This window comes from Siphateles boraxobius, unplaced genomic scaffold (genome assembly GCF_051911475.1).
Source record: "Siphateles boraxobius isolate OS27281-9 unplaced genomic scaffold, OSU_SipBor_1 77, whole genome shotgun sequence".
NCBI classification, from domain to species: domain Eukaryota; kingdom Metazoa; phylum Chordata; class Actinopteri; order Cypriniformes; family Leuciscidae; genus Siphateles; species Siphateles boraxobius.
This window is the reverse complement of record NW_027509205.1, coordinates 9,637,557-9,658,991: the sequence shown is the minus strand read 5'-3', so window position 1 is coordinate 9,658,991 and position 21,435 is coordinate 9,637,557. Positions and strand designations below refer to the sequence as shown.

Sequence of the window (21,435 nt, the reverse complement as noted above, 5' to 3'; positions counted from 1 at the left end):
AGGTCCTGACTCTCTGTGGTCTTTAAAAATCTTAGGATGTCCTTTGAAAAAGAGTAGGGGTGTTACCCTGGCATCCTGGCTAAATTTGCCCATGTGCCTCTGTCCATCATGACCTCCCAATCATCCCCATATACTGATTGGCTTCATCACTGTCTCCTCTCCACCAGTAAACTGGTGTGTGGTGGGCGTTCTGACGCAATATGGCTGCCGTCACATCATCCAGGTGGATGCTGCACATTGTTGGTGGATAAGGAGATTGCCCCTTCCATGTAAAGGGTTTTGAGTACCCAGAAAAGAACTATATAAATGTAACGAATTAATTATTTTGTACATAGACAGCAGCAAGAATATTAGGCTGCTATCACTTTGACTAATGCACGTATCCAATATAATGATACACATGTTTTCTCTACTGTTTACTTAAGCCATAACCAACTGTTTACTTGGATTCTTGCAGAAGCGTGCATTTTGAGGTAAATTTGTATGAATTTGCCTGTTTAAGCGCAAGGAAAGGTAAAAATTGAATTAATTTGATTATTTGCACGCTGATCTGAGGCGCGCAGCTTCTCACACAGCGAGCGCGAGTTCTGTTTTGCTTGAATGCTTAAATTGACAAGGCTTGAAAACGTGTAAATGATAAACATTCGTGACCATACAGCATTGTGACAGTTCCTTCAACTGTCTGAGTGTCTGGAATGTCTTTTATGCTGAAAGCCGCACCTGCATCCGCCGATGTTAAGCACTGAATTGAGTTATCTCATCTTTTATGAGAAAAAGCTTCACTGCCATTGACAAGTTTTTTCTGCTTTCTGTGTTTTCACTGTTACACGGTAGGGGGCGCTATTATGCATTTGCTGAACGAGTGCATTATCTCCAGATCAAAACACAGGCAAAGAAGAAGCAGAAACGAACGATCTCATGTAAGCAGATGCATATGAAAGCTAATGTGATCATCAACAAAAAAACGCATATAAATCAAAACGGCCTAATGTTACCGAGTGAAATGTCGACCCAGGAAGTGGTTTGAACTATGCAAGCTTTGGGGGTGGTGATGGACTCGTTCTACACCATCTATGTTTTGATCATCGTACTGAATCTGATCCGGACCTAGTGTTAGACAAATATGCGATTTTCTAAGCTTTTTGCAATATTTTGAATATTGCATATTCAGATTGATATTCATACAAGAAAATATTCTGTGGGCCATGAGGTGTTAAAGTGTTCCAATTTTTTGCCCAGCCTTACTTCTTACAGTTGGCACGACATGGAAATGTAACAGCAGCTGGCTCTTCGATCTTCTGTCTGCCTCAACTGTGGTTTCCCTCCCTTTTTAACACTCGCCAACTCAATATTGTCTTTTTTCATTTCAGCTAAGATTAGCTTTGAGGTGACTTCTGATTAGAATTGTGCAAAATGTTTTATAACCAACTGGTCGATGGGTTTCCTGAAAGATTACTTGACTATTTATCTATAAAGGATTTAAATTAACATTCTGTCCTCATTTACACAACATCATGTCAATTCAAACCTCCGTGATTTTCTTTCCTCTCTCAAACATAAAAAGATTTTTTTAGGAATGTCTCAGTATTTTTTTTTGTCCATACAATGGAAGTCAGTGGGCTCAAAAGGCTTCTTTTGTTCCACAGAAGAAAGTAAGTGCAAATTGGCATGTTTTGTTGAACTATGCCGTTGTTTTTGGGTTTATATGACCAAAATGGCTGAATTTCTTTGTGGCATTTAAATAAAAAAAACATTCCTGCTTTCAAAAATATGTAGACATGTCGGCGTCAGGCGTAAAGGCCAAAGCCCATATTCGGGATTCGGTGGCTCTGAATTGTCAAAACACCATTCAAACACCATTCAAACTGCTTGCTACGGATGCGAAAAACGCAGAAAATCGAACCCGATTCGATTTTTTTTATGACTGACAAAATTTTCGGAGGCAGTGTGCAAACGTGATTGACATAACGTGAGGTCGAATTTTTTTTTTTATCGTGTGAAAATTGAAAATTCGGATGCAAATTTCAGACTCCTTGTATGTCCATATTTCGTCATTTTGATTTTTTCATAAATCATTTGGATTGGTCATTCTTTACATCTGTCTTTGGGGCTTGCAAATATTTAACCAATGGAAAGTATTAAAAAAGAGCTTTTTATTACACCTCGTAACTCCATTGGATCCTTAAACTGTAGGTAAAACCTCAACTTCACCTCACCTCTATTACAGGCCCAAAGCAGCTATACACGTGCACATGTCTGCACATTGCTGTTTGCTAACGCATGCTGGTTCCTTTTTTTGCTTCCATCCAGCGTTTTCCCCACCATCTGTAAAGCGGATACTTCCTTTAGTGAAAAAACGATAGTGTGCCTTCCATTCCGCTGTCAGCCCGGAGGGTACGGTTGAACATTGAACGACAGTGATGTGTGAATGATTGTTTTTTAACCTCATTTCTTTGGAATTTCATCTCATTAGAAACTGGCCCCATTTTTCAGCGCCCAGCACAACTAAGGGTTGTCCTAGAAAATTAACATCAGAGGACAAACTTATAAATTGGTTAAACTCCCTCGGCCAGAATTTAGAGAAAATATCAATGTTTTTAACCTGCGAAGGTGCCTGGATGTTAAACACTCCTGTCATTTTTAAATGCCCGTGACAAAGCACAAATGAATGAAACGGAAGTTTCTCCCGCATTGGCTGGTCTTCTGGCCAGCTCCCAGCCCTTGTGTGGAAACAGCTTTTGTTATATCAGGACTGTGGTATTTCGAATGACTGCAGTGTGATGTTGGGTCGTTTAGCTCAAGGAGTCCTGGCCGGTGCACCTTTTTGGGATGCTCCTGATGTTTGCAGTTGGGTGCAGGCCCAGAGGAACAAATAAAGGCCTTCTTCATTCCCCACCATAGACTCCAATGCTCTGAAATGATTAACAGTCCCCCTTGATTTGCACCTTCAAAAACTTGTCAGTAGTTTGGCTGCGCGTTTGGAAAAAAACAGGGGTCTGAATTAACAATCCACATCTCTGTCTGAAATATTTGTGTGCTTTGAATGAAGGCAAGCTCTGTGGGAAAAGTTGCCTGTGTACTCGGTTCCCCCCAATGACCCCAAAACCTCCAATTAGAGTCACAGACTCCTCCTCGCGGTCGCTCACTGCTGCTTTGTGATCGTGCGTTAAATTTAGATGCTGAGTGTTTTTAGTGTTGCTTTTTATGTACAGTCACTGGCATGAGTGTTGAGAATGCCCTAGTCTGGTTGAAAGATTTAGACCTTAGGAACGCAGTCAATAACAGTGTCAAACATGTCCTCCAATGCTTCATGCTTAATGCTGTTGATGGTGATATGAGCTCTGTGTTATGAGCAAAAGTACTTATAGAATATCTCTCTCAATATTTGCCAATTTGAGTTATTATTGTTTAGAATTATTATTGTTTAGAATTTTTACCTTATATTTTATTTTCAATAAGTTTTTTTTCCATTGTTCAGTTTTTGTTAGTTTTCACTCTGTTCAATTTAGTTTAGTTTTATTATTAGTTTTTTTTTAAAGGTTAGTTTCAGTATATTTGTTTTTGACTTAAGTATTTTAGGGCCGCCAAAGTTAAAGGTTTAATGATGTTAAATTTCTCACAGTATAGTGTTATAGTTGTTGTCTATTGACATTTTCAGGTGTAATACTGTAAAGGTGTAATTTTTTTAATCCAATCTAAATTCATTTTATATAGTTTTTTAGGTTTCAGTATTTCCAAGTTTTTAATTATTTACTTAACAAATGTTTTCATTTAAATTTCACTAACAATAATAACACTTTTTGGAGATAATTGCAAGTCATGGGTATAGATCGGCATATCTCAATGTTTGAGAAGCTTATACAGTCTCTTATATAGTCGTCCTCCTCCTCCTGTACTGCTATTCAGGGCTTGTAAAGTTTTATATGCGCTTTCCACTTTGTATATATCATCCTCCTAATGCTGTTGACCGGATCTCTGAGAGCTTAACTGGTGCACTGGAACAAAGCGTAGTTCTACAAGCTTGTTTGGGAACGGATAAAAAGTCCTGGATGTTGACATGCCTTGTGTTTATTGGATCCTGTGAGCGGTCCTGAAGGAGAACTCACAGCAAGGTTTTAAGTACTTTCTTATGTGTGGTATAGGTAGTTGCTTTGAAGATCCCCTTTTGGCCAAATTGAATGGGGTTATTCGCAGAACTCGTTCTTGTGTCCTTTTGTGCTTTTTTTTGCAATTGTTTTTGTATGTTGTTAATATGAGCTAGACTTTTGGTGCTGGGGTGCTGTTGTTAAGAGTAATAAAATGTAAAGTAAAATAACATTAAGTGACTTATGTTTATGCATAATTAAGGCAGTAATTGCTTTAATTATACAAATGATGCACAAATTATGTGATAAAATCACAAGTCTGATTTGATTTAATGGTCTATAGCCTATAAAAAATAAAAAAAACATGACACTTTATGATGTTTAAAATGATCAAATGAATTGGATAACAGAATCTATTTCCCACTCACAGATGACAGATGGCTGCACAGCACTGAGAAACCAGGTCATTCTGACTACTTTCCCAAATTAAAGAGATGTGTCTTTAATCTAGATTGAAACTGGGAGACGAAGCCTGAGCCCCGAACATTATCAGGAAGGCAATTCCAGAGTTTAGGAGACAAATGTGAAAACGCTCTGCCTCCTTTTAGTGGACTTGGATATCCTAGGTACTACCAGAAGCCCTGAGTTTTGTGATCTTAAAGAACGTGATGGATTGTAGGGTGAAAGAAGATCAGTTGAATACACAGAAGCTAAACCGTTTAGGGCCTCAAAGGTCAGTAGCAATACTTTGTAATTGATATGGAACTTATCCAGTGTAGAGATTATAAAATTGGTGTTATATGATCATATTTTCGAGAGAGAGAGAGAGAGAATACCCAAAATGTCTAATCATAACATTAGCAGCTGCATTTTGGACTAATTGTAGCTTGTTTATTGAGGATGCAGGACAACCAGCTAGTAATGCATTAGAGTAATCTAGTCTAGAGGTCATGAATGCATGAACTAACTTTTCTGCACCGGAAATGGATAGCATGTTCCGGAGCTTAGTGATGTTTCTGAGATGTAAGAAGGCTGTTTTTGTAACATATATGAAATATGATTTTCGACAGACAAGTTGCCCAGGTCTTTAACTGTAGAGGATGACGTAACAGTACATCCTTCTAAATGCAAATTATCTTCTAAGAGATTCTGTGTAGTGTACAGGTTTTTGGTCCAATAAGTGTTACCTCAAGTCTTATCTGATTTTAATAGAAGAAATTTATCCAATATTTTATATCTTTAAATCACTCTGTCAACTTGGATAATTGAGAGTATCCATCTGGTCGTGATGAAATATAACTAAATAGCCTAACTAAATTTATTATAAAAATAAATATAATTGACATAACAGTAGAAACTAATTCCATGTTTTCTTATAATATTACCAAATGACAGCATATATTTTGAAAATAGCAGATGGCTTAAAACAGATCTTTGTGGTACTCCATAATTTATTGAAGTTAACTTAGATTTTTCCCTGTTTAAAAAGACAAAATGGAAACGCTCTGATAGATACGATCTAAACCACCTTAATGCCTGTCCTTGAATTCCAGTGTATTTTTGTTGTCGATCTAAGAGTATTTTATGATCTATAGTATCAAACGCTGCAATAAGATCAAGTAAAACTATTGAGAGACAGCCTTGGTCAGAAGCTAGAAGTGTAAGTCATTTAAGTCACAATAAGTAAGCACAGTTTCTGTGGTATGATGGGGCCTGAATCCATTCCAGACTGGAATTTTTCATAGATAAAAATATTTTTTGCAAAAAAACACAATTGAGCGGACACAACTTTTTTTATTTTTTTTATTTTAGACATAAATGGAAGATTTTAAATGTGTCTGTAATTTGCTACTTAATTTGGATTTAATTGTGATTTTTTTAATGAAAGGCTTAATAACTTCCTGAACGGTCTTGGGACATGACCTATAGATAAAGACGAGTTAATGATATTGAGAAGAGGCTCTTCTGCTACAGGTAACAATTCTTTCAGTAGTTTAGTGGGTATTGGATCTACTAAACATGTTGTAAGTTTAGATGCAATGATTTAGCTATTCCCGTCCTGTAGTTGTAAAGCACTGCTATTGTTCTTGAGTGGCGATAATTGAGGCTGAATCATAAAACACTGTCAAAGGTTGTACATTTACAATTGCATTTCTAATGCTAGAAATTCATCTAGTCATTACTACTAAACTGTGGTGAAATATTTTGTTCAGATGATGTCTGTTTATTTGTTATTCTAGCCACTGTACTAAATAGCCTAAAAATGTTGGTTATTTATTTGTGTGTTTGGGTACTCTGAGCAGGTGAGACAGATCAGGCAAGAATCTATCTATAGTATTTGGGAGAATTGTTTTACCTGGCCGATAACGTGGCAGATATGGAACATTTCAGCAGTATGCAAGTTACAAGGTAGTGATCAGTGACATCATCACTTTGCGGTAGAGTATCTATATCAGTAGGATTGTTTCCATGATTGTTTCCTAGATTTAATTCCAATATAATTAAATCTAGTGTATGATTAAAATTATGACTGGGTCTACGTTTTGCTTGACTCCAAAGGAGTTTAATATATCTGTAAACACTGCCCCTAACACATCATTTGTATTATCAACGTGAATGGGAAATCACAGACAATCAATTCCTTATCACAGAAGAACTGGGATAAAAGTTTATAGTTCAGATATAAAATTGATGTTTATGGTACCAGTCAAAATCTTGTTGCCATTAGGTTGCGACAAGTGACTGTTATATATTTTTATTTCTCATTGAATAATTTTTTCAAGAAATTTGTTCAAAAACTCTGATTCATCCAGTAATGAAACAAGTGAAGTATTTATGAGTGAGTCATTGAATCATTTGTCCAAACAGATGAAAAAAATAATAATAATCATTCAGTTAATTAAATATTTTAATTTAGACTTTAGTAAATAATATTTTGTTTGGACCTCTAGTAAATTACATGTTATTTTGTTTGTTAGTCTGTTCAGAATCGTGGGATAATCGTAATCTCTATTTAACCAAAAAATCTCTATTTAAACCAAAATTGTGATTCTTAATTTATCCTGGAATCGTGCAGCTCTACTTACGAGTGGACATTTCTCTAAGCCCACCGCAAATCTCCCACATCAGGCTATTTTACCTTATATTTGTGTTGTTGCGCATATTACTGTAACTTTGTTAGCTGAGCAACATGTTAACTTCAAACTCAAATGGAGCCATTTAGGAATAGAGTATCCATTGCATTTCATGTGGCGTGCTAAAAGGTTGCTGCCATGTGGAACCTTCTGAATGAGTAATTTCCATTTGAATTAGGAAACCGCTTTAGAAGGCAGATAAGCTCAGTATGTTGCAAAACAAATCTAAAGATGGTCAGAAATACCCATTTCACTAGATAGCTTAATTCTCTTCAGAATTTCACCCACTTTGTCTCTATCCTCTTTTGTCCATGGGGATATCGTCTTACACGAAGTAACTAAACTGTTGACAGATAGTTTGAGAAGTGATGGACTGAGAATGGAGGCAATGGTCCAGCTTCCTCAGCACTTTCAAAAATGTATAGAAACGTGACTGATATTATGCACATCCCTCTTCTCTCTTGTGATTGCAGTCACATCTTCTCCCCCTTGGAGCTTTTCCCCTGGTTCCCTTTCCCAAAACACCTCTCCTCCTGCCAAGTGTGCAGAGAAGTACTGTATGTGTTAGAGAGGGAAGGTCCTACAGAGAATCACAATCGGATAGTTACTACTGTTCTACTTCTGTACTCAACTGCTACTTGAGATACAGTGTACAACGCTACAGTAATTGTAGTCCGACTGTTTTAGTAAAACATTGACCAATTAAAATCAAAAAGTATGCCTTGATGTCCATATTAATGGCTATTTTTGCAGATTTGTGTTTGGAGCTCTGTGCTTAAAATAGGTCTTGCTGATATAGTGCATTCAAATTTCGAAATGATTTTGTTGTTGATTTAAAAATTGCGCTGCATTGTGAATGCCGCTGTCATTTGATTAGTAAAAAACTGCCACAAGTCTGAGTTTCTGTCTTTTTCAATAAATCGATAGGTTTCAGTGATTTGGTTCCTTGATTACATAAAAATGTTTTCTTAGTCCCTCGTGTGTTAAAATGATTTAGTAATAAACACTGATTGTTGCTTACTTATACGTGTTGATATATTGGTGCATATAAATGAAAATTATTTGAAGATATTAAGGTTACTCTGACTGAATCCGAGATTTTCAGAGAAAATACATAAGTCTTATTACATTACATTATAGATATCGAGCAATGTTAAAAGATTGAAAAATATTCAGCTTAATGATTAGCTTAAACAATTTAAAGTGCAAGGCTTGTAAAGATGATTGTCCTAAAATGTTTCCATTTAGCAGTTTTGTCTGAATATTGTTTTTGGAAAAGGCCTGTGGTCAGTTGTATATCCAAGTGGGCCGCACCCACTGGAGGTATTGAAGCTGCAGTGTTTTACTAGGGGACTGACAGACTGAGAATGGTTTAAATACAGCAGCGGTTTTGCTGAGGATCTCTGACTTCTAGCTGAGTGGACTAGTGTCAGCAGTGGGGCAGGGCCAGATTACCCACAGTCCTGAGGCGGTTCTGCGGTTTACCTCAACAATCTCATCAGACTCACTGAGCAAAAATACTCTTATTGTCGGGCTTTCTCCGGGGTTAGACAGAACTGACGCATACTTCACCCTACCAACGGCAATAAAAAGACCTCTGTCCACACGTCGAGACAAAACATCTCTCAGGTTATAAAGATCAAAAGTAAACCACTGTTTGTGGGCAGCACTTGGGAAATAAACAAACATAAAGCAGCTTTGCTGAAATAAGTGGTTTAATATTACAGCAGAATGTGTTTTCTTCGACTATAAAGCACAGTTGTGATCTTGGCATGACCTTGCTGTGTTTCTGTATTGAAACCAGCTATCTTTGGCATGAGGAATGGTAGTTTTTCAGGAAAGCCTGCGACCACATCCACAAGTTTTTCTTCTAAAGTTTTTTCCTGTCACATTTGCTCATTTCATAAGTGGTACATCTAGATGTTCTCCTCAACAAAAAATGGACTACTTATTGCAGAAGCATTTAGTGGTTGACCATATGGGTTGTATATTGGCTGATATCTAGACAAGATGCTGGATGATGACTGATTTCTGCTAATTTTTAAACATAAGATCCAAAAGTCTGAGACCACTTTGATTTTGCAATTTTCATACATTATAACTAAATAACTAAGATTATTTATACATTTGCTTTGATTGTTTGAAATTTTCATACATTTGCTTTGATTGTTTGAAATAATATTTAGGGTAGCCTATTGCTTATTCATTTACTATTATTATTTTTATGATTTTATTGTCATTGTAGATTAAAAAGACATATTTTACATAGTATTTATTTAATTTACTCAAGTCCCATAACCGAGTCAAGTGAGATATTAAAATGATCAAATATTGTTAGAATTATTGGTCTGAAAGATGTATTTCATGCTTGCAATGTATTTCTCTGTTCCAGCTCCAAAGACATGCAGTCCGAAGCAGTTTGTGTGTAAAGACCAGGTAACCTGCATCTCCAAAGGCTGGCGCTGTGATGGAGAGAAAGACTGTCCCGACGGCTCTGATGAAGCCGCAGATATCTGTGAGTAAACTGGTTTGTCTTCCTCAGTCCAGACATGAATCGGATGATATCATGACATAAAGATATGATATGACAAGCGTTATCATGGCAGAGCTGAAATATTTTGGTTAGGGCATGTTTTGGCCACGTTATAAACTGAAACCAGTCCTAGATAAATTCTCAGGTAATTGTTTTTTTGCGTGTCAAGTTAAAAGTAGTTTTAAAAACTCATATCAAAACCTGTATGATCTGTTGCTCTTTGCCAAGTTGTTTTTGAAAGGAACAACATGTCTTGCTAGGGGTGGGCAATATGACACATAATGTATCTCACAATATGAAAAATGTTATATCACGATAATAATATAGATAACGATACAGTTATTTTTATCATTTTGTTTTGTTTTTGTTATTAAAAATAAGAACAAAGTTAATTACAAACACAATAAATAAATATAATAAGGACCAATACAATAAAACAAAAAATAATAAGTTTTTCAGGTACAATAGGTTTATTTAACATGTAGTTAGAAATAGTACAGATATTTAATAATCAAATGTAAAGCTAAAATACTACATGGTCTTCACTGTATGAATCAAATATAAATGTTTTCTTTTTAAAGCTACAATAGTGATTGTCAAAAGCAGTACGTTTATTAGGCTGACCGAATGCACGGATACACATCCGGTTTACTCTCATCTGTTTACTTTTAATTAAGACATAACCAGTTGTGTTTACATTAATACTAAATGTGTGTACATTCGACTGTTCACGTGCAATACAGAATTCGCAATCGCATGCTTGTCTGAGAGACGTGGCTTTCTGAGCATGCGCTTCAGCAGTGTGTCAGTTAGCAATAGCACCGCATTGAGTTCTTTTTCACTGCTTATTGTGCTTAATAACTTTTTAACATCAAGCACGGAAATGGCTCTCTGATGAATTGGACAGAAAGGTAGAGCTCAAAATGATGGTGCAAGGCTAGCAATCACTAAATTAACAATTATTTAGGGTTACTGCATTTTGATTAGGGATGCACTGATATTAAAATTCTACCCAATATTGATAAGCCAATAATTATGACCAATTAAAAAAATTATTGATATTAAAATTATATACGTTGTGTATACGTTTATGTTCGTTTTAGTCAGAATACCAAAAAAGATTTTTTTAGGTGCTACAAGCTAAATTTAGGCATCACAACATTATAATGTCTAGAATGGATATTCATTTTGAGATTTGCCAAATATTACCTTTAACCTTGTTGTTAAAGTTAATTAATGAAATTAATGAATAAAATATTAATTATAAAATGAAATTTGTGTTTTTAAAGACTAAATTGACTGCATATATTAAATATCCAATATCTGATAAAGATCTGATAAATTATAAAATCTGTGATATCGACGGATGACTGATATGGTACCAGTATCATGCAGTTGTGATTTTGATCATTATGAAATGTTTTTAAGTGTTTTTATGATTGACCATCTCTTCTGAATAGTGTGACCATTTATTGAGATATATATATATTGATCATCATGTATGCATAGTGTTATGTAGGTGACCAAATGGGGTAAACCGCAAACACAGACTACAAAGTGTGTTTGAAGGATGTTCTATTTGTCTCTTCTGAGCGATGGCACTTATTAAACTGCTCTGTTTAGTTTGGCTGACTGCACACAGTCCTGTGATGTGAGCTCTTCTCAAACGCAAAAACAGCACTCTTTATATTTAGCACTGACCGGCTCCTGAACGTTTGCACACATGCAGGCCTAATGAAGCCGGTTGTACCGCACCTTACTTTACATCTGTCACACGAGCCAGACACCTCACAGCAGGCAGCCATGATGGTTCCACCATCAGCATTTGGGTAGTGCTTTACTGTCCAGCAGGAGAACAGACTGAGCTAGTTAAGTGTTTATGTATGACCTTCTGTGCTGTAATTGCAACTGCCTTTTCATCCTCACAGGCTGACAAACAAACTGCAAACATGCTCTCTTTGTAATGTTCACTAGTCCGTGTTTATACCTAATGGATTTTATTTATTTAGCCTCTCTTTATTATACTAATTTCCTGTAAATTGTGGGCTGCTTTTTCTTGATTTTAACATATATTTTGAGCGTTGATTGTTTCTCTTAAGTTTTTTTTTTTTTTTTACCCACTCTCCTTTCAAACAAAAAGTACTGGGAGATACCATGTTGTCTTATGGTAAAACTAGTGATAGACTGAATTTTTTTTAAACCTAAATGACAGTTTTCATTTAGGAGTAAACAAAAGTTTCAGCACCTTAATTAGGTTGTTTGGACTCTGTATGCTGTTCGTGGCGATCTCTAATGTCTTCTCAGGTCATAAAAATAAACCAATTGCAGTAAAGTTGTTCAGCAATGAGCCGCATCTTCATATTTCGGTCAATGATTTTGTTTGAAACGGAAATGTTTTTTTTCTTTCTTTTTTTCTCAATACCATAGTATTCTTAGGTACTTCAGAAAAAAAAACCAATGGTATTACCATTGTTCATATTCAAGAAACTACATTTACAGAAACATACTTTAAAAGTATTATATCAACTAACTTTTTGCGCATGGTGCAACGTACTAGTATTTTGGATGTATACTATTGTAGAACCATATAGGAAATAATCCCATATAGTACCATGTATATAAATACTATTGTATATGAATTTTAGTGCCATTGTACTTTTACATACAGTACACACTCACAGTTACATCTAATACTAGTAATGTACCATGGTACCGTCACGTGTTTGAATTGATAGAAAAAAACCCAAAAGTACTGTGGGGTCCCATGGTACAGTATGGTGTTAATACCATGGTACTTTAATATACCAGTATAGTGTACTATGAGACTAAATGTTTACGATATTCATATACCATTTTACTGACATGGTACTCTAATACCTCTTAAATATTTTTTTTCATGAAGTTTCATCAAGCCTCTTACAAGAGAAGAAAATTATACAAGATGTCCATCTGTGGTTTAAAGGCTGTGTTGAGAAATTCACACAGGACATCTCCAAATGTGTGGCCCATCGTTTGGACATCTAACAGAGAGTAGCTCCTGGGCGTTTGTGAACGAGGTCCTCAAAGCACGTTAACATCAAAGAATTTTCCACCCTCAAATAAACTTTGTGCTGCGATCCCACCATCTGCCGCTCAAAAAGCGCCACTAATATAATTTCAAGGGTGCTAATGCAGTTTGGCTAAACACACAAAGGGGGCTTTTTATTAGACTGAAGCTCTGACCTTTTGATTTATCATGATCTGTTTCTGCCAATTACACACGTTACACATTTAATCCTCTTTGTTAAAGCCATTTCCAACACTTAAAATTCAAGAGAAAGGCCTGTACCGGCTGTCAGCATTTCAAATGAGAATGTACTGTATGTACATTTTTGAGTTAGTGTCACATCTAATCCTGGTCTTAACTGTCATTTTGTTATTAAAGCCTTTGTGAAGTCACTAGGCGGTGTCTGCCGGATGTAACGCCACATATATTTGACTCGAGAGGATTGAAGGGATAAAATAAGATGGGTTGCTGAAACTTGTTTATCAATTGTTCTGTTTTTGAAACATACATACTCGTACTCGATCGGACCAAGTCTGGTGGCTGTAGCTCAGGGTTCAGTTGAGACTTGTCTTGTGCTCATAAGGTGTGTGTTTGAAGGCTTTTCTTGTGTTCTACTCTCTCTAGTTCAGGTTAATTTGTAACTAACCGACTGAGTTCCCACCAGTGTCATGCTGCCAAAGCACATAAATCTCTCCCTCTTTTTCCTTCTCTCTCTTTTGTTTCTCTTTCACTTTCTCTCAGGGTGTAAATCAGTTTTTTCAACAAGCCTGGCGCCCAATGTAGGTCTTGTTTATATCTTTAAGTAGGTCAGTATATCATTATAAAAGCACTGAGATAAGAGACAAGAGCACTGAGGAACTCCTGTTCTCTCTCTCTGTCTCTCTCTCTCTCTCTCTCCTTCAAAAACAGAAAAAAGATTGGGAAGGGTAGGTGATTGTTATCTGTCACAATTTATGAGGCACCTGTAGTAAAAGTCAACTGTTACATCATGTCTAAATGTGAAGGTAGCGCTCTATGCGTGTGGAATTGAAGTTTTAAAGATTTGTGTTCAGCATGGTCATTTTGTTCATTTTATCAATTACTTGAGTTGAAATAACTATTTATATTAATTAATAATAATTTAAAACCCTAACATTCAAAAAATATTTGAGGTACCTTTTTGGCATGTTTGTGTTTAGTTGTTTTGTTTTCATTGATTAGTGTGAAATGAAACATTATTGGATTTTCTTATTTGATAATTGCTGCCTCTTCCCTACATGGGTAATTTTTCCCATCCTTAGTATGTGTAAGCGCTAGCCTTAGAATTATGACATAGTGAGTCATGCCGCTTTTTCATTTTGTCTTGTGTCTTAATTGCACGACTGTTCCCAGGTGTCTTACCTAAGCTGCAATTACCCTCCAGAGGTAAAGACAGACTCTCACAGTCTGGCTGTTTCAGGGCATCACTGCACGCCCGTGGAGCTCATCTGACTCATCTTTCCCAGGCAGACTCAAAAAAGCTAAATGAGATATCAAATTCCCTTTGTGACATTTTTCCAGTTTTGTTCTTCTCTCCTCTCTCATTTGCGGCTTCTCTATGAATTAGTTTCGGTGTCTTTGCCTTTAATTTTACTCTTCAGCTATGTTCCAAACCCTTGTAAGCCACCTACCTAGAAGGCATGTTTAGAAATGTATATTGTTTTACTGGGTAGTTAATACATTGTCATATTTATATAGACTGTAAAAAATGTGTGAAATCTACAGTAAAAAATGTGTGAAATCTACAGTAAAAAATTGCAGCTGTGGTTGCCAGAAATGTACAGATTTAACTTAGTTTTAAGGTAATTCGCATATTTAGCTGAAATAATATTAATATGCTGATATTACTTCATATATACTTTATATTATTATAATATACTGACAACCCCCTTTAAAACAGATGGTATAAAGAAAAAAAACTCTTGATGAATTAAAGTTCATCACTCACATAGATTTCCCACAAGCTGAGGTAAATACAAATATAGGTGCATAGTTTCAGTAACGCACAAATACGAAAATAATGCCATAAACATACGTTTAACAACATAAGATGTACATAACTTATAAAAAAAAAAATATATATATATATATATATAAAATGAAAAAATAACTGGATTTATTTATAAAAAATAAATTCTTTCACTGTAAATTTATAAGATAAATTCTTCTTTTTCAATTCTGGAAACTGTACATTTAACCATATTTTACTTTAAAATTGCATGAAATGTACTATTAGATTTATTAATTTTTTTTCACCATAGTAAAGGAACTTGCAATTAACCAAGTAATAGGTTTATCGTAAAAATTAAGAACATTTTTGCACAACATCACAAAAAATGTAGGATTTTTAATCAGGCACCAAATAGACTACATTACATTCTTTCAGCTAAAAGAATAATTTTACAAGGGGGCTGGGGGGGGTATGGTTTCGATTAGGAATATCTGTTCTATTTATTTATTTATTTAACTCCATTTACAACAAGATTTTTATTTTTGTGTGTGTGTAGAATATCACAGAATGATTTTATGGCCAGTATGACTGTGGTCAGGGCAGAGGCTTTAGTGAAGAATGAACTTTCATCGGTGTGGGTCACTTTTGGGCCATGGAAGGAATGTAATTTTAAAAAAGAGACACTAACTGCACAAAATGTATTGATAAATCAGCAGTCTTGTTCCAGAAAGCTCTGGGGAAAGGAGAGTGCTCAGCGTGGGGCCACATGCATTTGAGTGTGTATGTAAATGCTGCCTTTTCACATTCAGATGCTGTTTTAGACTCTTTGATTGAATGGGTGAGGAGGAGTGATTATTCCGTTTAATTTGCACTTGTGTAAGGCTGTTGCCACCCACAGCCGCCCCTGAGGAGACTGATATCTATCCGTGTCATTACAGCCATTACGTGGATTGAGAGAAGGTCATCAGACATGTGACCTGCAGGAAAAAGTGAAAGATGGATAAACTAGTTTTATCTCCTACATGATTTTTTCACGAATTGGTAGAGGTCAACCAATAATAGATTTGAGGGAAAAAATTATTTGATTTACTCTACAATTTAAAAAAAAGAAATCTGCATATTTAAATGACAATCCATCCATCCAAATTTTATTAATTAGGTATGGAAAAATGAACATGTTAAAATTATTAACAAATTGAACGCACACACCCCAGACCTACCTAGGTTATCTTGCGTTTCATACAGTGTGATGAACATGATGCAGGGCAACAGCTCACTGCATGATGTAGCCTATAGAATACAGTTATAAAATACACATACTTTGTGTCAAAATGCCCATGTATTTGGAAGTCAACAAAGTAATTTATGTCTTGAGTGAACATAAACAGTTGAGAAAGAAAACACTCAAGTATATTGGATCTGTGCAGTCACATTTTTCTCAATGCATGTAGACATGGTCAAGACAATCGACTGAAGTTCAAACTGAGCTTCAGAATGAGGGAAAAGATGATTTAAGCTACTTGGTATGGTTTTTGGTGCAAGATGGGGCAGTCTGAGTATTTTAGGAACCGAAGATCTACTGGGATTTTAATACACAACCATCTCTAGGGTTTATAGTGAATGTCTGAAAAAGAGAAAATAACCAGTGAGCAGCAGTTCTGTGGGTGAAAATGCCTTGTTAACGTCAGAGGAGAATTGCTGGACTGGTTCCAGCTGATAGGAAGGCAACAGTAACTCAAATAACCAGTGGTTACAACCGAGGTCTGCAGAAGAGCAGTTCTGAATGAACAACATGTTCTGCTGCATCATTAAGGAGGATCAGGATTTGGTGTAAACAACATGAAAGTATGGGTCCATCCTGCCTTGTATGTACAGTTCAGGCTGCTGCTGCTGCTGGTGGTGTAATGTTGTGAGGGAAATGTTCTTGGCACACTTTGGGCCCCTTATTACCAATTGAGCTTTATTTAAACACAACAGTCTACCTGAGGGTACCAATAGAGCACCTTTGGGGTGTGGTGGAACAGGAGATTCACATCATGGATGAGCAGCCGACAAATCTGCAGCCAAAAACTAAAGTAAACTAGCCAGAAAATATGACATATAAACTTTCTTTTAGCTTATTATGTAATACACAGACAGGTAGCCTAGGCTCTAGTACTAGCCAAATCAAACCTGAGTGTGCGTTTTCTTTTAATTCGCAGAGTTTGCTGTCTTGTAAACATATCGAAGTATGACTGAAACAACATGATCTGATCCGTTTTCTTGGTTGTGTTTGTTGTTCGCCATTTACCTTCCCATGTTAACAAAGAGTTGTTTTTGCAAGACCCTCTGTTAGTCTGACTATGAAGTGATTAACAGTTTGGATTTTCAGGATGTCAATAATCAGTTTGCATTGCAATATGTCCTTTTTTTTAATTTTTCAGATTTAGTTATATTTTTTTAAATAATATTTTGCAGCATGCTTTGTTTAAATGTATATCTTATCTTGAAGTGAATGAGATGGTTATTATATTATTCCTCAAACAGTTGCGTTCACTAGTTCTAAAATGTCTCATTTTGCTGCAGACTTGCAGCAGGTTATATCTATGACAGTTGGGTTCGCAAGTTATATTATATCAGAGTACATTGTAAAAAGTGGTAAATTGATTTTATTAGAATTTTTTCTACTTTAGCTAACATTGGTGTAACCTTCTGTTATCAGATACGTTTATTAATATAAATGACTGTTGAGTCAGTAGTATTTTAAACTAATCAAGGTCTAGTCAGATAATTGTGTTTCAGTTGCCATATGCATTATATTTATTAGTTTTGTTTTGTTTTTTTGTCAAAATGTTAAACATTACTTTGAATATGTCTGTCAATGTTTTTAAGAATTCAATGATTCATTTTTTTTGTTTAAAGCAACCTATAATTTCAAGAGGGAGATTGAGAGAAGGGAGGTGAAATTCATGAATGAGGAAAAGAGCAAAGGTGTAATAGAATATGTAAATGATTGGAAGTTTAGGTATGAACTATTCTCTGTTTTTGAGGAATGACCTTGGTTGCAGTGAGTATTCTGGATAGCATAAACCAAGATCAGAGGTGCGTTTCAACGCCTGACCCGATTCATCTGTTATTGGGAACAGGAACAGAAGGTTTGCAAGGACATTGCGTTAATGGGATGTCATCGCTGACCCTGGATCAGCTGGACAAAGACAGCATAAAATTAAGTGTCAAAAAAGAGACTCCACTGTGGCGGTGAAGATAATGGAAGGTCAAGGACAATTTTTTTAAAAACCAATTTGTTCTGCTCTCAAGCTTTTTGGTGGAGAAGCTCACGGAGAAAAGAGGTGACGGCCATTAGAGGAATAAATAATTCAGATAGTTTCTAAGACACCTCAAATATTGTAGCATTTATTTTACATGACGTGTGAAAAATGCTTGTAATATGCACAGGGCAAATGTTACCGCTGGGGCCAGTGCAGGCAGACATTATTATGGGCCTGTCAGTATGCTGTGTGTGTTCATCAGAGCTGAAAGTAGGATGAATGAGACGGAGAGACAGAAACAGACCCCTTAAGTGGGGGGAGGAAACTGTGCATCTTACACAAACACACAATTAACAAAAGCACAACAGGGAAGCCAATGGGAGATCATCATGTAACTAGAGGTAAGGAAAGGGTAAGCTGAGTTTAGACACACATACTGACTGCTTACATAGTATTTAGACTCCCCGTGGCTCTGCTCAAATGCTTAAGTACAGCTCATCTTGACAGCATTTGCCCAGTTTTTCTCAGTCATCTTTTCCAGCCATGGGAAAGCAAACTTCATAATGAATGACCATTATAATTTTTTGCATTTATTTATTTTCATGTCTATATTATATTATATATTTCCTTTAAAAAACTAAAAAAGAAAATGCCGATTTTTTTCATTTACATAATTTTTTGCCGTTAAGAAAGCATATTTAAACATTTAAATTATTTTGAGTTTATTTGCAATTAATATTACTGTGATAAAGCACTATAATGATATTATAAGCATAAATTAAAGATGGGACAAAGTAGTTCATTTCCAATGATATTTTTAAATTATCTGTAATGAAAATGACAGACTACTTAATTTTGAGTCAACACTGTAAAAAAACATCCTAAATATAGTCTTACTTTTCTTTCTTACTATTTTTTTTGTGGGTGAAATATGACTCGGATGTATTCATGAAGGTTCATGAGGTTCATCCATTTGTCGTGTTCTTTTGACATGTTAGATGGTTCGATTATTTAAAGCATTTGTTTTCTTTACCAATAGCCTTATATCGGTTAATCTGTAGATGTCCACATCCCCTCTTCCTTTCTCTCTTTAGTCCCCCTCTCTCTCTCTCTGTTGTGTTTAGTGCATGTGCTTCAGGCTCAGGAAGGAAGCAGTCGTCGCCTGTTTGAAAGGGCTTCTGTTAGCAAACGGCCAACGACTTCCCAGTTCACTCTAAGATCACAGAGATTTGTGAACATCCATCTGTCTGCTCCCCCTGTTTGTTTTCCTCTTTTGCAAAACTGCTTTAACATCGCCCTTTATTGTTCTCTTTTTCATTTCTTTAAATCTTCTTTTGGGCGCAACTTGAGATTTAGTAGTTAGTAATTCTATTTGAGCAAAATTCCTATTAGTTGGTGAGTTTTGTTCAGATCGGCCTCTTCTTTTCCACACTAGTCACAGAATGTTTTGGCCTGGTGCTTCAGAAGGGTAACGGTGGCTGATGAGACGTTTGAACTTGAAGAGCTGGATTTAGGCTGTGCTTGAACTGTTATCCTGCCAGCAATCCCTGAGAAGGAAAGATCTCGATGCACAGAGAGGTGGAGAGAGGGTCAGAGAAAGAGCCCATAGTTATTTTCAATAGATACTTGCCATCTATGTAGTGAGTTCTAGCATGCATCAAATTGCTGCTTGTTATTTACAGTTTTTAGCTGTTGAAGGCATTATTTGCTCTGGTATTTTTTTTAGTTATGTGTCGTGATTACCTAGAGAAGTATCATTATAGGAAGGTAGTGTATCTTGATTCATTATTACACTTTGAAACAGATTAGCACTGTTGCTCATGGTAAGATTTATACAAAAGATAAAAAAGAAGACAGAATTTCATCAAAAGTATGTGTACTAGTGTTGTTGCGTGGTTGTGTAGATTTTAGCTAGATAGAGAGTGTCTGGCTTCAATTCACTTTATAACTGAATAAAATGGGCAATGTGACCACGAGGAAGGATTAGATGAAGTTTGACATGCAGATGCAAGTGACTGACCTTTCTACAATAAAAAATATTTAATATTAATTTATATATGTTTTCCAAGTGTCCGACCCCTGGTCTGTTTAAAACTCTCTGGGATTTGTCATACTGGTTTCGCTTATCTCATAACAGCTGATAGATGGACGCCGTCATGTGATATGAGTCAGAACCATTAAAAATATGAGACTGGAGTGTTAGTAAAAGAGGAAGGTAAACAATGTTCCTTCCGGAATCTAGTGGAACAGCTGAAATTAAACAGAGCCCAGTTTTTGAAAGATGATGGCTGTTCAGGTCCCATCTTCAGATGTACTGAAGCATTTCAGCAACACCAACAATACTGTTGTTGCTGAAAAGCTTCAGTACAGAAATAGAAGTATTCATTGTGATCTTTGAAGTTACAGAAACAAAATCATTGTACAGGTTTGGGATGATATTCCTATCTCAAGGTTTAAAAATGTTAGTTATAATCTTTATTCAAAATGTACAAGCCTTTTTTCCTCGTATGAAGACTGTGTGGGTGGAGAAAAATACCCTCATTCGCCCACTTTTCACAAATCCAGTCAAATCCCAATGGAGCATATCCCACACTACATTATCTCACTCTACATTATCTCACAATGAACATCTTTCCATATGAAAATGTTACATTACATGAGTTTACTTTTTTTTTCTTCAAATGTTGTCTTTGACGGTTCAATCAGAATATTTTCATTCAGCTTTTATTCCGTTTCTTGAGAATAGAATTTGAGCTCAAATGGAAGCTATTTTATGGTTAAAAGCAGACATTCTATGTAGGTAGCATTATGAGGCCTTAAACAGCTTCCTACATAGACAGCTCACTAGCTTTTGGAATAGAGCTATAATGTTGCCCTTGGTATAAAAATTAAAGCTCTGTCGGGGCCTCCCACAGAAATAACATTTCTAGTCTGTTTTTGCCAAGCTTTAATGAACCAAATAAGCATGTTGGCCCCTTAATTTCCGTCCCAGAAGATACTCATACATGTGGTATTAAGAGAGCAGAGAAACCTAATGGACCTTCGGAAGGAGCTGTTTGGTGCAGTGTTAACCCAGCTATATGGGAGGTGAATTCCCCCTCCTTTTCTTGTGTTTTTCTAAAATGGGTCAGCAGATGTTATGAGTAGAAGTGGAGGGGAAAAGAGAAAGAGGAGGTGGAAGAAAGAAAAATATCCAAGATAAACAATTTGCTTTGCAGTGTAGGCTGCACAGAGAGAGAACGACTCCGGACAAAAGTGATGCAATGAACGGTTTGTTTTCTTTTTGTTTTGTTTTCTGGATGGAGAGAGCAAGTTATAGTCTTACCAATAACTTTTTTTTAAACACAAGCCAATAGTTCTTTGTTGTAGTCTCAATTATAACTTGTGGTTATGTGTTTTATTTAACCATTTTGGAGACAA

At 36.0% G+C, this 21,435-nt stretch overlaps 1 protein-coding gene across 1 annotated transcript in view; it reads left to right on the top strand.

Annotated features, from left to right (window-relative positions):
- Positions 1 to 21,435, top strand: part of lrp1ab (low density lipoprotein receptor-related protein 1Ab) — a 123,406-nt gene that overhangs the window by 16,034 nt on the left and 85,937 nt on the right. The window contains exon 2 of the mRNA XM_077218756.1: positions 9,612 to 9,734. Within this exon, the coding sequence (XP_077074871.1) occupies positions 9,612 to 9,734 (123 nt within the window). The remainder of the gene's footprint in view (positions 1 to 9,611; positions 9,735 to 21,435) is intronic.